Consider the following 15357-nt stretch of genomic DNA (forward strand, 5'->3'; position numbering starts at 1 on the left):
ATTGCGCGCGCGCGTTATTTGGTTCCAGGGTGGCGACTAAACAACGGCACGGACGATCGAACGGGGTCTCCCTTATTTCCTTAATTCCACTCACACCACCATGCTCGCGTCACGACTACCCCAGATTCCCCATCCTCGCGCCCTCGGTCTCTCCAGCCTCAAGGCATTCCGGGGCTGCCCCGCTCATTCTATACAGAACGGAGCACCAATAACACTGACGAAATGCAGAACCCTTCACGAACATTCCAGTGGTCGACCGCCTTTGGCATTTGTCTTTGATATCGTGCGCGCAATCGTGGATCTAGATTCTATGATACGGCTGGAACTTAATCTCTGTTAGGATGGGGTGCTGATACGAGGTCCTAAGGTTATTCCTGCCGCGAAGCGGGCCTTGGCTATGCTGGAAGGAAACAATGAGTGGGGAATGTGAGTAGCTTTTTGGGTTGACCACCACACTGCTGCAATTGATCGCAGAAAGATACCGTATATTCTGGTGAGCGTGACCACCCGTCCCCTTGGCCCGGGAACTCAATTCATGGCTTGCGTTCCGCTGACCCTATAGCTTACGAATGGGGGAGGTGTCGGAGAGGAATACCGGTGTCATAGGTTGACGAAGCAACTTGGCTTCGAGGCATGAATCTTCCCCGCAGTCGTTCATTCTTTGCATTCTCATGACGTTCGCAATGTCTAGATTCGCCCATCCCAGTATATCCAAGCACACACCATCCTAAAGACCTTTGCTCCAAAGTTCGCCGATGAGCATGTTCTTGTCCTCGGTGGCAAGCTTGATCGGGTACGGGAGGTCGCGGAGGGGTAATTCTATTTATCATACCTGTATCTTCATTCCCGGTTAAGCCTGCTTCCCCCGAAGATACGGTTTCAAGAACGTGTACACTACGCTGGACGTACACGCATGGAACCCTTCGTATGTTTCCGCTTCCAGCTGATGTTGCGTTTATTTTTGACACAAAGGCCTGGACTTGCAGCGTTTGGCCATTCCATGAGTTGACATCAGACGAACGTCATTCTGCCAAGGTCTGATTGACTAGATTAGACTCGCAATGCCTCCGCTCATGATACACCCCAAGCTAGTCGACTTCTCCCAAACACCTATCAGTGCCGCTTTGGTGTTCCATGACCCCCGGAACTGGTCACTGGACATACAGGTACGCGTGCTGCGTGCAACGAGCCCATCGATATCGAACTAATTGTCATCACGACAGATTCTATGCGATATCATTCTCTCAGGTGGTATAATTGGAGGTCCATATCGAGCGGCTGAGAAACCCATAGAACTGATTTTCTGCAATCCCGATTTATTATGGCGATCCGACTTCAGCCGTCCTCGCTTAGGACAGGGTGCCTTCAAGGAGGCATTCCAGGCCGTCTACAAGGTATGTGGCACGGTGGCGGCGCACGCGTAGAATACAGTGGGACATAGATGGCCCAACTGCGTGGGATGGTCATGCGACTGGGACGGCTCAGCTTATGCGATACTTTGATAGGCGTTGACAGGATCGGAATATCCCTACATTCAGTACGGCAAACCCACTGAAGCGACATATCGCTTTGCAGAGAAGGTGCTAAAAGCTCACATGGGACAACTGGGCTGGAAAGGGAAACTGCCACCGGTGTAAGTTCGGTCGTCGCTTCGTGTTCCGTCGCCATCCGAAACCAACTGAATTCTTGATTTCTGCGCCCGTGCCCTTGCTCCATTTGCGCAGGTATATGGTGGGAGGTGCGTCATTCCCTCATGTTCATCTCGTGGGGGTGCTGATATTTAGTGGACACACGATAGATAACCCAGAGTCTGGTGAGTCTTGGACATATCGGGTTAGATGTCGAGTTGATGGGATCTTGCAGACATAGCTGGAGCGAATGCTGCGGGATGGCCTTCGGTTCTGGTGCACACGGGGGTGTACGAGCCCAGTCAGGGCCCTCCCTCGCAACGCCCGACATATGAGGCCGACGATGTCGAAGCGGGTGTGAGATGGGCAATCGAGAGAGAGATGGGGGATTTGAAAGCAAGGGCTGCAGCGGACCTTGGCAATTAAAGCTAGGCGACATTCGCGAGAGCGTAGCGGCAGAGATATGGTGGATGGAATCCAACGGTGATCTGTGTGATATCATACCTTACCTTAAAATGTCTACTGCCGCCGGCCGGGGAACATGCGCGTTCCTGGGTTGTCCGTTGAGGCGCCCACCCGAAGGAGCCGGGCCTTGGTGAAATTCAAACTCCACGCGTGAGCCATTATGGATACGCTCCCTTCGCTGTTACATCCAGCAATTGTCCGTGTATTGAAATAAATTGAAATTGCAGCACTACTTCAATCCATCTGTTGGCCTTCTTCTCTCGACCCACCACCATCAACTCCTCTCCCCGCTATCCACTTGGAGTCTCAGAGCCCCGCAAGCCTTTCTGATGGCCCCAGACAGAACTCATTCCCCCTCAGCCTCCTTGACGCTCGATACTGCCTCTTTGTCCGATGCCTCATCTGGTTCTAGGCCAGAAATCCCTGAGCTCGACCACCAGCCCTTCGAGTTCAGGAAGAAGGACGGCACACCGTCCAAAATGCGATCCCATAGAGGAAACGTACCTGTGCTCCCCCAGACTAAGCTTTGCCCTCACTGTCCAGCGAAATTCACGCGGACAACCCATCTGAACCGCCATCTGAGAACGCGTGCGTGTAGTCGATGGCCGTCGTCGAAGCACACAGCAAACTAACCTGGCGCATCCCTCCTAGATACAAACGAAAGGCTGCACCGATGCGATGTAAGCACCTTTGCCAACTACCGCTGCTTGTGCCCTAGTGACACCCTCTGGTACGTAGACTTGCGCAGCAGAGTTTACTCGCAGCGACCTCCTCACTCGACACAAGCGAAGCTGCAATGATCCGTAAGCACTGCAGGCATTGACCCACAACCTGGGCTCACATTTCCATATCATTCCACAGCCTAAACCCCGGCCGCTCACGCAAAAAGTCTTGTCAACCTTGCAGCGATTCCAAGATCAAATGCGACAACAAATTCCCTTGTTCAAAGTGTACATCACGCGGAAAGGAATGCGTGTTCTTGCCGAACAAGAGGAACAGTGCACATGCATCCACCAGTAAGGTTTCGCCAAGTTTTCCAACTGCACCTGCGCCAACGTCTTCCTCTGCCCACGAATCCAACCCGTCGCCGTCTACGTCGACAACCTCCCTACCTACCCCCTCGTCGTTGTTCGCAGCCACCCCCGAATCATGCTTCTCCAACTTCACCATCAACTCAACGCCACAGATACACGACGTCGACGACATGCTGTCAGAGTCTGACCTGCAATCCACATCTATTCCGCTTGACTTTTCATTTCCTGTTTCACAGCGATATGACAGCTCGGACAAACCTCCCCTCCCCTCCCCTTCCCCAGATTTTATATCATCCGACTCGGCAACCGATAACGAACATACCCCAATCGACAGCCACTTGAGCTCGATGTACCAGAGCGATCTCTTTGAGCCCTTCTTCAGCACGCTCTTCTCGCAAACGCAGCTCCAAGATTCTCCACCGAACAGCGCGGGAGGCATCACCAGTGCTGGCGTGTTCCCCTTTGCGCGTCGGTCCGGATCACCAGAGTTTCCATTCTCCATCAACCCGGTCGAAACACAGCAAGGCCAACCTCAACAGCTCCCTTTAGACGCGGGCATGGTGGGAGCGGCGCACCACTCAACACCATACTCTGCGCCAGACCCGCTTAGCCCTTCGGCGTCGGAGAGCGACAATAACGGTGGTGTCGGTTATACTTTACAGATTGCCGAGCTCGACCATTTCCGTAAGTGCCGCCCTGGCCATATGCCTACCCGGCACTGAATACTGATAATTGATTTCCGTTTTAGTGTACATCTTCTTCTCGGCGTTTTGTGCGCAGATGCCCATCGTTCATCCCGCAACGTTCAAGGTAGATGGAAGGCCACAGGTGCTGCTGCGTGCCATGCAAGCTTGCGGTGCATTGTTCGTAAAGACGAAGCAGGCGACTAGCTTTGTGAACAGCGTACTCGAGACAGCTCGAGACGCCCTGGTCCAGGAATTCGTGAGTATATCTGCCGTTATTGATGGGAATTAAACTGACCACATGGCAGGCCAAGAACCCGACCGACTGTAGCGAACAAATAGACTTCATACTTGCTGTAGTCCTGCTCCAGACGATAGGCCTTTTCCACCAGAAGGTTGATCAGAGAGCATCGTCCAGTATTTATCACGGGATGCTTGTCATGGTACGCACCCACGCTGTCCGCCTGGGAATTTCCTCACTGATCCACCATGAACAGATGGTCCGGCGCGCGAACTTGATGAGTAGGAACACTGCGTGGATCCCGCCTAGGCTTTCCGAATCCTCGATCGAAGACATGTGGCGGAAGTGGGTTCTCCACGAAATGACCAAGCGGTAAGCTCTGTCCACTCAAGTTTTGTGTCTGGACGAATACTCAACGTGTCGCGTAGGGCCTTGTTGCTTTCTTACCTGCACGACTGCTGTCATAGCATATACTTCGCGCTTCCGCCGTCTTATCTCCCTGGGGAAGTAGAGCTTTACCTTCCCTGCGAGGACAGCCTGTGGAAAGCGGCCTCATCAAAGGAATGGTTCATGCTCCTGCAGTCGTCTTCGCCGTACGGCGACGCGACTTCGCGGCTCATCGGGCAGAGCATGCCTAAGGCTCTCTCACTTATGACAGAGCCCCGCCTACTCAGCACACCCATAATCTCCAACCCATTCTCTCTGTTCATCCTCGTCCACGTCATGCTCTACCAGCTCTTCACCGTCTGCATGGAGATCCGCCTCCCAAAGACCAACATCGCCGAGGACTACACCGAGCAGACAAACCAGCAGGTCCACCGGCTACAGTACGGCCTCCACAACTGGCTGCAAAGCTGGATACACTCGCCGGAGACGCCGCACTCCGAGGGTTCGAACGAGGAGCCGCCGTTCATGTCGTACGGGCTACCCTTTTATTGGTTGGGGCAGGTGGCGCTCCTGGCGTACCAGGAGGGCCTCCCCCCGTTCGAGCACAACTCGACGAACAACCTGCACGTGGAGATGCGGTTCAGGCTCGTCAAGCAGTGGCTCAAACACATTCGCGGGTTCCTCAAGAAGTCGGACAATGGGCCGACGCTCTTCTGGGACGAGCTGATGAAGATTCGATTAGATACTTCAAGGGCTTCCGGGGACAAGAACGATACTGGGGACGACCAGGAGGGCTTGCTGGGGTTCTTCCCTGAACAATAGCATGTCCGTCGTGGTTGTCGTGCCGGTTTAACTTATAGTCATCGTAATATTGCATCTGCATTTGTAGCAATAGCCATTATGTATGAGTGCCTCTGGTATCTTGTTGTTTAGCGGATGAACAATTGGTTCGCTTGGGGAACGTACCTTGTGTTTATGGTTTAGCATGGGAGTTGAGACAACCTGGGCGTGAGCTTAGCGGTGAGGAGGAGGAGGAGGTTCATATGCACCATCGCTGGGGCGAGTAACGGTATAAGTGGGTTTGTCCCACCTGAGACCCGTGGCCTAGAACGGGAAAACACCTACAACAACGGCGTGCATGTCAAGGCGCTTTGGGCAACCCAATGCAAATGCAACAAACAAGGTATGTTCGCGGTGTTCACATCACATCGTCGAATCGAAAATGCCGTCTTTTTAGCTTTAGGTTGGTGTGTCCATTTGGATACGCCGTTAACGTGGACTTTGTCGCGAAATGTGGGTACGTGCGACGACGCAGGGGGACATGCATCCGTACTACCGTAGTGGTGTGGGGAGGTAACGCCGTTGGGGATCGGCGCGAGTTGGTTGGGCACCAGGGCAGATATTTGGGACGATGTTCGGATGGTTGCAGAGCGCGAAGTGAGGGTACTTTGTCACTCTGCAGCATACCGGTCGAAGCTATATAACCATTGGAGTATCGGAAGAACATTCTCATCCTCTTCGCGGGCAGAACACGGTGGGTTGCCGTGATCGTTTGCTTGTTCCTGATTCAAGTTCGTGAAGAAGTGGGGCGCGGTCCGAGTCCTGATTCCCAGTGAACTGAAAGCTGTTGGGTGGGCACTTACGGGGTTGAGAACATGGCGCGGGGAGGTGTGGCTGCCTGGGTGGCTGATGACGGGTTTTGCGCTTCCATCAAGACAGGGAAGAACTGGGTATCGGCCACTGCGAGGGTGATTGGTCGGCGAAGCGTAAAAGTCTCGAGCAGCTGACCATTCGGAAACGAGACGCGATGGAATTCGTACATATTGCTCCACTAGCAAACGACAGTATGAATTAATTCAGGCCGGTTATATGGGGTTGGGAACACAGTGCGGCCTTGAGTGGCTGTCTCGAGGGCTGCTAGTGGCTTCGTGTGGGTTTACGAGTCCTAAGCTCGAGTACCTGGTGACTCTAGGGTAAGTGAGAGCGCAACATCATTCGTGAATATTCTCTCTACCTGCACCCAGGAACATAGGATAATTGCACCGCTCGTTCAGCTGAAATACGGCTGTCGAATACACTTCATGTTCGGGTCGAACGCGGCAAGGCTCGGTTATGCATCGTCCCGAAACCTTAGATAGACGAATCCTCTGCGAGAAAAATTAATGCTGCTGCAAATCAACAAAAATCAAGAATTTGTCGCGAAGAATGAAAGTGAGCGGAGAAGGACGATACCCCTGAGAAAGCTCCTGAGAAACTGCCGCAGCTCAAGCGCTCAGCTGCGGCGTTCATCGAAGCCACGCCCATAAAGCAAAGCGAACAGTCCAACAGCCCAATTGCCTATCCCAGCATGGAGATTCTGATGGGCCTCGATGCATTCTCATCGCCGGAGGCCTTTAACGCCCTCTTCTTCAAGTACTGCGGCTGTTCATCCGTTTCTTCAAGTCCTCTCCCATGTCTGAGATTGACGGCTCTCAACAGGTACGCGATACCGACCTGATCCATTGGTCCCAAGCTAAAGTGAGCATACTCCTGCACTATGTATAGTCTCAAGCAGCAAAGCGTCAACGAGTTCGTCGGAGACCACCACGAGGCAACCAAAATGCTCCTGCTGCTGCGTCGTCAAGCGGTAATGGTGGTGGCGGTATCAGGAACAACCAGACAAATGCAAATGCGAACGTGAAGCCCAAACGCGGCGAGATCCCATGTAGGGCCTGGAGGGCAGGCTCATGTGCAAAGGGCGCGAAATGCTGGTTTGGGCACGACCCTGAGGTAAGTATAGATCAATGAAATCGTGCTCATTCAAGACTAAAGTAAAACTCCGTAAATGTGCGTAGGCCCAGCGGCACCAGAACACACTTCAGGCTCAAGTGAGGCAACTCGAGGAGCAGGCAGGCGAACGAGATCGGGTGAAAGAACACGAAGACGAGGAGAGAGAGTTAGTGCGCATACGTGAGGAGGCTCGAGTACGAGTACAGAGGGAGCAGAGAGAGCAGGCGCGTATTGCAGAAGAAGCACGCATCCAAGAGGCACTGCGAGTGCGCGAAGCCGCCCGATTCGCCGAGCAAGAAGCCCTACGCAAGGCCTCTGATGCAGAGTACCAGACCCGCATGGCAGAGATCGCGCGGGAGGGAGCCGCGCGCACCACCCAATTCTGCATCCTCGGCTCCCTAGTAACCTTCGGCGCGGGCTTGGACGTGCGACACCTTATCACCGGGTTTGAGTGCTGTACGGTGCAGATTAAGAACCTCCCCGCCGACGCGCGCGAGGGGGAGATCGCGAACATATTCCTGGACCAGGGCATCGACCCCGGTCGGTTTCAGATCCAGGAGAGCAGAGCCACGCCGGAGGGCGGGCGCACGGCGACCATCGTCACAGACGCAGAGAGTGGAATGGCGATGGCGGCTGGACTGGAGGGCGTGGAGTTTCGGGAGGAGAAGCTTGTGTTCGAGGTGGGGTCGTACAATCTGCCTGGAGGAATGGGCTCGTCTGCCGTGCGCGATACAGATGTTCTGACGATCTCGTGGCGCTCTCCGTCTGTGCGCTTCGTCGCCGAATTCTCCGATATGGAGGAGACGAGGAAACATGTACAGGCGTTGAACGGCAAAGTATTAATGGGGCGCCGCGTCAGAGTCACGGTCAACACGCCCCCTCCCGGACGCGGTATCAGAGGCTTCAAACCCAACTCCATCATGATCAACAACCTCAACCCCATTGTCGACGCGGAGTGCATCCGCCAGTTTACTGGCACACCGTCTGTGAGACGAATGCGACAGCCCGTCACACAGCAGAGAGATCAAGAGGTCATGGACGCGTTGCGCTGGCACATTGCCGCTATCTCCAACGGATTGCAGTCGTTAGACGAGGTTAACAACGGACAGAAGACGCTGGATGGGATCGCCACGGTGAAAGCGCGGTTCGAGTCTTCCGACGCTGCGGAGCGCGTGCACCACACACTGAGCGACGGCACCTTCGCGCGAAGCATGGGCATCAAGGAGTCGGTATTCTGGGTGCACCTCCCCGTGCCCATGCAATACACGATCACGGTCCCCACTGCCCAGTACGCCGCGCAGAAGCACCAGTGGGACGCGTTGGTGGAGAGCATCAAGGACAAGAGCGCGTGCAACCTCGTGATCCACGAACAGCGAAATATGGATGTCGTGCGCATGCGTCTCCTGGGGAAGGTGAAGGAGGCCGTCGGCGCGCTCAAAGTGCGCGTGGAGAACCTGGCTGCGGGGGAGAAAATCGAGGGGTGGCACCCGTCTCTGGGGTACCAGAAGAGCCAGTTCGTCCGCACCGTCGCGCAGGATACGGGCGGCTTCCTGCGGGCTGACCACCGGCGCAAAGTGCTCAAAGCGTACGGCAAGCCCGATGTCGTCGACGCGATCCGGGCGATGGTCGAAACCGAGCTGCAGAAGCTCGCGTCGCGCGAATGCGCAATGAATATACCAAGGCAGAGCGTGGGCTTCTTCCTCCGCCAGGGCGTGCCCGCGCTGCAGGAGATGTTCGGCGCCGAGCACGTGCGCTTCAACCCCGCGTCCTGCATGATCACGGTGCGCGGGGAGGAGGCGCGGCATACGCTGCGGAGCTTCATTGACCAGGCGGAGGAGGAGGCGAAGATTGCTGTCGCGGCGAGCGCGTCGACGGACCACATCTGCCCGGTGTGCTACGATAGCGCGACGAATCCGCTGGTGCTCGGATGCGCGCATGTCTACTGCACGCCGTGCATGCGCCATCTCCTGACGAGCGCAGAGGAGGCGGACAACTTTCCGTTGACGTGCGTCGGAGAGGCGTGCGCGGAGCCCATCCCCATCCCCATCGTCCAGCGCTTCCTCCCTCCCGCGGACGTTACGCATCTGCTCGAGGCGGCATTCACATCGCACGTAACGCGCAACCCGCAGAGGCTGAAGTACTGCAGGACGCCGGATTGCACGCAGATCTACCGCGCTGCTACGGAGGGTAGGGCAGAGAGTGGTTGTACCGTGCAGTGTCCGTCGTGCTTCTCGAGTGTGTGCGCGGCGTGCCATGAGGACGGGCACGAAGGGATGTCCTGCGAAGGTGCCCGGGTCTCGAAGGACCACGATGGGTTGAGCGAGGCGTGGATACGCCAGATGAAGAAATGCCCCACTTGCCAGGCGCCGATCGAGAAGGCGGGCGGGTGCAACCACATGGCCTGCAGGTGAGCACCGACCCCGCGCTTCGGGTTAAACTAAACTCTCTGTTCACCGCATCAACGTATCAATACCCCTTACTCATGCGCTCTGCTTTGTGATTAATTGTAGATGCGGCGCGCATATCTGCTGGTGGTGCATGGGCGTCTTCAGCGCTGAGACGATTTACGGGCACATGAACGCCGCGCATGGCGGGATCCACGATGAGGAGGTTGTGCCCGAGCCGGTGAACTTCGAGGAGCAGGAGCTGGTTCTGCGGCAGGCGCAGGAGGCTCGCGTGCTGATGCCGCTACCACCACTACAACTGATACAACCAGCACCAGTACCAGCACCAGTACCAGCACCAATCCCCCGGGAGCGGGCTAATGATGATGCTGCAGGACTGCGGGCGCACATCCGGCGGGTGGATGAGGAGAGGGCGGCGAGGGCGGCGAGGGCGGCCGGGGTTCGGCCTTTGGTTCAACAGCAATGGCACCTACAAGCTGTGAGGGAGGCGGAGGCTGAAGAGCAACGGCTGGCGGCGGCGAGGGCGGCGAGGGCGGTGCAGCTTCGGGCTCAGATTCCACAACATTGGCTGCTAGAAGATGTGAGGGAGGCGCAGGAGAGGGAGAGGCTAAATCAGAGGGTAAATCAGAGGGAGAGGGAGGAGGGCGGATGGGGGTGTATGATCATGTAGGTCTCTGTTACGGTGGTGGAACGTTGGTGGGATGGTGGCAGGTGGAGGTAGGATGTAGGGGTTATTTCCTCGAATCGTTTGTTTGTTTGTAGCATTATGTGTTAGATTGTGTTTCTGTACTGTGTACTGTGTACTTGGATTTCAACGCGTACTTACCTTTGAGCCCAGCATGAGCTCGAGTGTGTAAAGCACTTCAATTTCGATCCCATTGCAACGTTTGAACTTTGTGTTTTCTGAAGATGAGAGAACATTCGAGCTCGAGCTCGTAATTTTGGACTCCGGACGGCGCAAGGTCTATATTTGATCATTAACATTCAGTTGGTATGGCTCGATATCTATGGTGCATACTGGATACGGCGCACTGGATACGACCGATCGACCGACCAGTCGAAAGACTGAAGAACTTATCAAAGGCCTGAAGAACATCCATGCAACATCGAACGTCGAACCTCCCTATACCTTATAACCACATTACCACATAACTACAGACTATACAACGCGTACAACTCGGACGAGGGTATCGTAATATCATTTGACTCTGTGCGATGTGCGTGTTGTGCGTGTTGCTGGATATTGATGGTGAGTATCTCGTGGATATCGCGTCGCGTCGCGTCGGGGTAGCTGGTGAGATGTTCAGTAGGCGTTCAGTAGGTGTGTCGGCGTGCTGTAACCAAGTCGGATTGGTGACATTTTGAAATCTCGTCGTTGCGTGCAGCGTCTAGATTCTCCTACGTGTCGTCGAAGTGAGTATCTGAGAGAACGGAGAACGGAGAACGGAGAGCAGGCGGAGAACGAGAACAGACTCTGACGAGAGGCTATGGTCACCCGGAAGGGGGAGGGGAAGGGGAAGCCGGCCGCCGATTTGAGCTGATTGCTTGATTGCTCGGCTCGAGATTACTCTACAGCGTGTAGTGTATAGTGTATACAGTGTTCTGGGGGACATCATACTCACCGTCGAAGTAGCGTCGAAGTCGTCGAAGTCGCGTAGGGGCAAGCCAGGGGGCAGGGGGTGGGAGAAGGGACATGTAACTACGATTATGGCGGGATCTGAGGCCTGAGGCGTGAAGGCGTTTTCCGTAAACGAGTAACGATAAGAGAGTGTGGGTGAGTGGGTGAGTGGGTGAGTGGATATTGATGTCTTGAGACTGGGCATACCACCACGAGTCGAGAGAGTAGGTATCAAGCATCAAGCATCAAGCACCATGCACCATGCACCATGCATCAAGGATCGTGAATCGTGAATCGTGAATTCTCAGCTGGGCGAAGCAACCTACCGCCAGAGGAGGGAGAGAAGGAGCCACGTGGACTTAACCTTTGTCTTGATCAGATAATGCTGACCGTGCGAAGAGACGACACAAGTCATTGAGGAACTGGTGCAGGGACTTGAGCCATTTCCAAGCGAAATGATAGCTGTGGCACCAGGGCCTGAGGCCTGAGGCCTGCATGAGCCCCTAGTGACCTCGCCGTCCCTATCGGTCTGTAGTGATGCCGAGCATGTCTAAAGCCAGCGAAGACACAGTCCCCCGAATAACGATTAGACGAGATGCATATAAGGCAGGCATAGGACGCACCAGTCACAGAACAAGAGCAAGACAACGGTAACGATTTTCGACCCGCTAGCCCAAGGTGTGTAGTGTGGATACTCCGTTTCGCCTCAAACTGTGCGTGCTGACCGCGAGTAGGAACCAGAAGGATAAGATACTATGCAAATCAGTGCTGGCATGGACTCGGGGATACTGACCGTGGATAATCTGCTCGTGCTCACCACAGCAGTCGCATTCTGCGTCTCGCTGACGCCGCCGAATGCGCCGGTGCCCCAGGAGCAGATGCTGCAGAAGACGTTCTTCGAGCGGACCATCGTGCTCCGCGTGTTCCTCCACAAGGTCTGTGGCTACATATCTGTCCCGTTCGCAAGAAAGCCAGCTAACCAACTAACCACGAATCATTGTGGCAGGTCCTACTATGCGCTCTATCATCCCTGCACATCGCAGCCTCAGTCTCCCGACACTCCGGCGGCGGCGGCGGCAGCAGCAGCAGGCACGACGCTGCAATGATTCTCGGCACACTCATTTGCCTGCTCTCTGCCCTCCTGCGCCTGTGGTGCTTCGCCACGCTCGGCCGCTTCTTCGACTTCCAGGCTACGGTCAAGGCCGACCACCAGCTCATCACCAGCGGGCCCTACGCGTACGCACGCCACCCGAGCTACGCCGGCCTCGCTGGCTCGTACCTCGGGACCATCCTAGTGCTTTTCTCTTCTGGGCACTGGTTTAGAGAGCACGGGTTGTTGGCGTTGGCGGGGAAGATTGTTGGGGGGATTTGGTGCGCGGAGAGTGTGGTGATTTTTGTGGGGGTGCCGCGGCGTGCCAATATGGAGGACGCGGCGCTGAAGCAAAGATTTGGGAAGGAGTGGGAGGAGTTCGCGCGTAGGGTTCCATTCAAAGTAGTACCGGGGATCTATTAAGTAGTTAGGCGCCCAATGTTCATTACCCAGGCGTCACAAGCGGGGTGTCCAGCGCCACCGGGCGATGTGAAATACACTCTATGTATTGTCTTTCTCTCGTTCTCTCGTCACTGTAAAGGCAAATGCACGAACTAACATGCAAGATAAATTTCTCCCGAAAGCAAGTAGAAATGGGCTAATACTTCTGCAGACCGTCCGATATTTCCCCTGGATTTCGGAATTGTGCAAGACTGCGAACAGGATTAGTATGGCGTCGACGGGGAACTCAAGTTGATATGCAGCTCCATGGCCCGAATTTGACCTTTTACTCTCCTGGTGATTTGGGACGGCCGAATAACACTGTCCCACGTTCGAGGAACGATGAGGCACTGAACCCCGCCAGGCATCTTCGTCAATTCCTCGAGTTATAACATCACTTCTACCATCGGTATCATTCATGAAGCGTGCCCGGCGCTTTTGGAAGAAGTCTTTGATAAAAAAGATTGCATTGATTGACGAGTGGTGGTGAGAGTATGGGCCGAGCGTGTTACCTCCCAAGTTATTGCAGCGCATATCACTGCTGTGCAACACTCTCTCTTCCTTCTGACTCTTTCCCTCCGCTCGCCAGATGCCCTGCAACTACACCCACCAGCAAGGCTTGCCCAAGCTGCCAGATCCTCCAGGGGAAGTACGTAACACCAATCATGGTTCCGGCGCGTTTTATCAGGTGAACGGCCACCAGAGCATTACATACCGTTTATCACTGTTCGCATGCTACAGCATGTCAGGGAAGGCCGTCGAAGAGGATGCTGCCTCAGAGAAGTATCATAACGGACCTGCTGCCTCGGATACAGGTCTGACTCGCCGCCTGCGCCGTGGTAGAGAGTTAGAACCATACCAGACCATCATCGACTCCCTCTCTCGTATCCGCCAGTATATTCTGCCGATATCACAGCTGTTCCCGCGTAACAACACCGTTGCAGATCTCTGCGGCCAAGCTGATGAAGTAGTTCTGCTTGTTCGATGCGTGGCGCGAACAGTTCGTCAGATTGAGGTGGCCTCGACCCTCGTATCCCACTCTGTCTTTGCCTGCATCTCACGGTACGCCTTCAAGTATACAATCTGTTCGAAGGTCTTGGAGATGTGCCTTGACACATTCAAGCCCCTTCAACATCCACTCCCAGTTTCCGAGAAGTCCGAGGTCAAGATCGCTAACACTTCGCACTGTCTCCTACAGATACTGAAGCCTTCCCGACATATATCACGCGTGGGTAAGACGCTGGCCCCCCTGCAACTGGCCCTCGTTGTCTCAACGTCTCCACGACCACTTCCGTCGCTGTCGATTCGAAATGATGCAATTTCTACACCTCCTCTTTGCGTGGGTGATATCACAATTAGACCTGTTACCGTGCTGATTTTTTGAAGGTCACATCTACTTGAAGCACTCGACATTCACAACGGAGAGTGGGGAGAGCTCATCGCAGGCCTCCCCCTTTCAGCCGATCTCCATCATCCCAATCCTCTCAATTCCCATATTCTCTTACCACCGCCATTTCGAGCGCCGTCGGACCTCTCGGCTTTGTATCCGATTCATGGGTCGACTCGCCTTCGTGGCTCGTGCGGGTTCGGGAGCCAGCTGGACAGGACTGGTACAGTATCCCCCTGAGATTCTGTGAAACATGGACGGTAGGATCCCCTCAGTACTCTCCGCTGAGCCACCCCCATGTCTTTCTTTGTAGGGCTTTGCCATGGTCATACACCAACACTGTAGGAACGGCACGGAGGTCGAGTACATCCGCCAAGGAAGCTGGGCAATCGTTCACGTCGAGGACAATCTCATCATTGATCAAACAAGCTTTACTGGTATTATCAAATCGGAGATGCGCTTCGACATCGGTATTGTTGTGCAACTACTTTCGGCGGCGTTGCGCACCTGTCCGCAATGTGGTCATCACAACAAAGGGAAGGTAACTGTTGACGGCTGGATCCGATGGTAGCTATCGCAGCTCTATTCCCTTGTGTTTTCGTGCTGATTCGCAGTAGCTCCTACCTTGAATGCAATAACCCATTGCACAGGAGCGAGCCGGAGCTCTCTTTTCAAAGTGTAAGCCAAAATAGAGATAATCCTATGGGTATATCAGCCAGTGCATCGGACCACACGGGCTTGGAGGTCACCAGCTCGAACAACGGCGGGGAGCACGCAGAGCCACTCAGAACTAAGTTTCATTGGGTTTTGGCCAATGTCCCACATCCTCTACCTGAGGTCACTAATGACCCTTCTCCTTCCTCTCCTCACCATGTTCAATCTAGTCATAGCGGATCACCGAAGCTAGATTCACTACACTTAACTGAGCCACTGCCCAAGATAACGGTGAAGATTCACTCGGCACTCGAATGTACTACCACCCCACACCTCAACTCATGCCACCCATCACTATCACCAACAGTCTTGAGCGAAGCTGCCACCATCCCCCCTCTTCCATCAATCAGCCTCATCTCCCAGCATTTGCCATGGAAAATAGAGATAAAGCCGGCTGCAGGGCATTTCGTGACAGTGTCGGATGTTATCAACGAAATATATCGTGCACTACGCCTCACTGATAGCAAGACGGAATACGCAGCGCTCCCATCAGCA

At 54.8% G+C, this 15357-nt stretch overlaps 5 protein-coding genes across 5 annotated transcripts; all 5 read left to right on the forward strand.

Annotated features, from left to right (window-relative positions):
- Window positions 1-100: 100 nt before the first annotated feature.
- On the forward strand, window positions 101-2054 carry PC9H_007769 (uncharacterized protein; the record flags this gene model as incomplete). Its single annotated transcript, XM_036777297.1, has 12 exons — window positions 101-283; window positions 341-426; window positions 475-493; window positions 563-631; window positions 692-813; window positions 872-925; window positions 987-1035; window positions 1089-1166; window positions 1224-1394; window positions 1506-1633; window positions 1785-1813; window positions 1864-2054. The coding sequence occupies 12 exons, from the start codon at window positions 101-103 to the stop codon at window positions 2052-2054; spliced, it is 1179 nt and encodes a 392-aa protein (XP_036630917.1).
- Window positions 2055-2422: 368 nt separating this feature from the next.
- Window positions 2423-5260, forward strand: PC9H_007770 (uncharacterized protein; the record flags this gene model as incomplete). The annotated part of the gene is made up of 8 exons (XM_036777298.1): window positions 2423-2681; window positions 2745-2773; window positions 2832-2896; window positions 2955-3811; window positions 3876-4069; window positions 4119-4253; window positions 4308-4423; window positions 4480-5260. The coding sequence occupies 8 exons, from the start codon at window positions 2423-2425 to the stop codon at window positions 5258-5260; spliced, it is 2436 nt and encodes an 811-aa protein (XP_036630918.1).
- Window positions 5261-6889: 1629 nt separating this feature from the next.
- Window positions 6890-10282, forward strand: PC9H_007771 (uncharacterized protein; the record flags this gene model as incomplete). The annotated part of the gene is made up of 4 exons (XM_036777299.1): window positions 6890-6916; window positions 6983-7207; window positions 7273-9614; window positions 9718-10282. 4 exons carry the CDS (start codon window positions 6890-6892, stop codon window positions 10280-10282), a joined length of 3159 nt encoding a protein of 1052 aa, XP_036630919.1.
- A 1703-nt stretch (window positions 10283-11985) lies between these two features.
- PC9H_007772 (uncharacterized protein) lies at window positions 11986-12743 on the forward strand (the record flags this gene model as incomplete). The annotated part of the gene is made up of 2 exons (XM_036777300.1): window positions 11986-12165; window positions 12237-12743. 2 exons carry the CDS (start codon window positions 11986-11988, stop codon window positions 12741-12743), a joined length of 687 nt encoding a protein of 228 aa, XP_036630920.1.
- Window positions 12744-13503: 760 nt separating this feature from the next.
- PC9H_007773 (uncharacterized protein) lies at window positions 13504-14145 on the forward strand (the record flags this gene model as incomplete). The annotated part of the gene is made up of 2 exons (XM_036777301.1): window positions 13504-13761; window positions 13855-14145. The coding sequence occupies 2 exons, from the start codon at window positions 13504-13506 to the stop codon at window positions 14143-14145; spliced, it is 549 nt and encodes a 182-aa protein (XP_036630921.1).
- Between the last annotated feature and the right edge of the window lie 1212 nt (window positions 14146-15357).

The sequence above is a fragment of the Pleurotus ostreatus genome (assembly GCF_014466165.1).
Source record: "Pleurotus ostreatus strain PC9 chromosome Unknown scaffold_5, whole genome shotgun sequence".
Classification (NCBI taxonomy): domain Eukaryota; kingdom Fungi; phylum Basidiomycota; class Agaricomycetes; order Agaricales; family Pleurotaceae; genus Pleurotus; species Pleurotus ostreatus.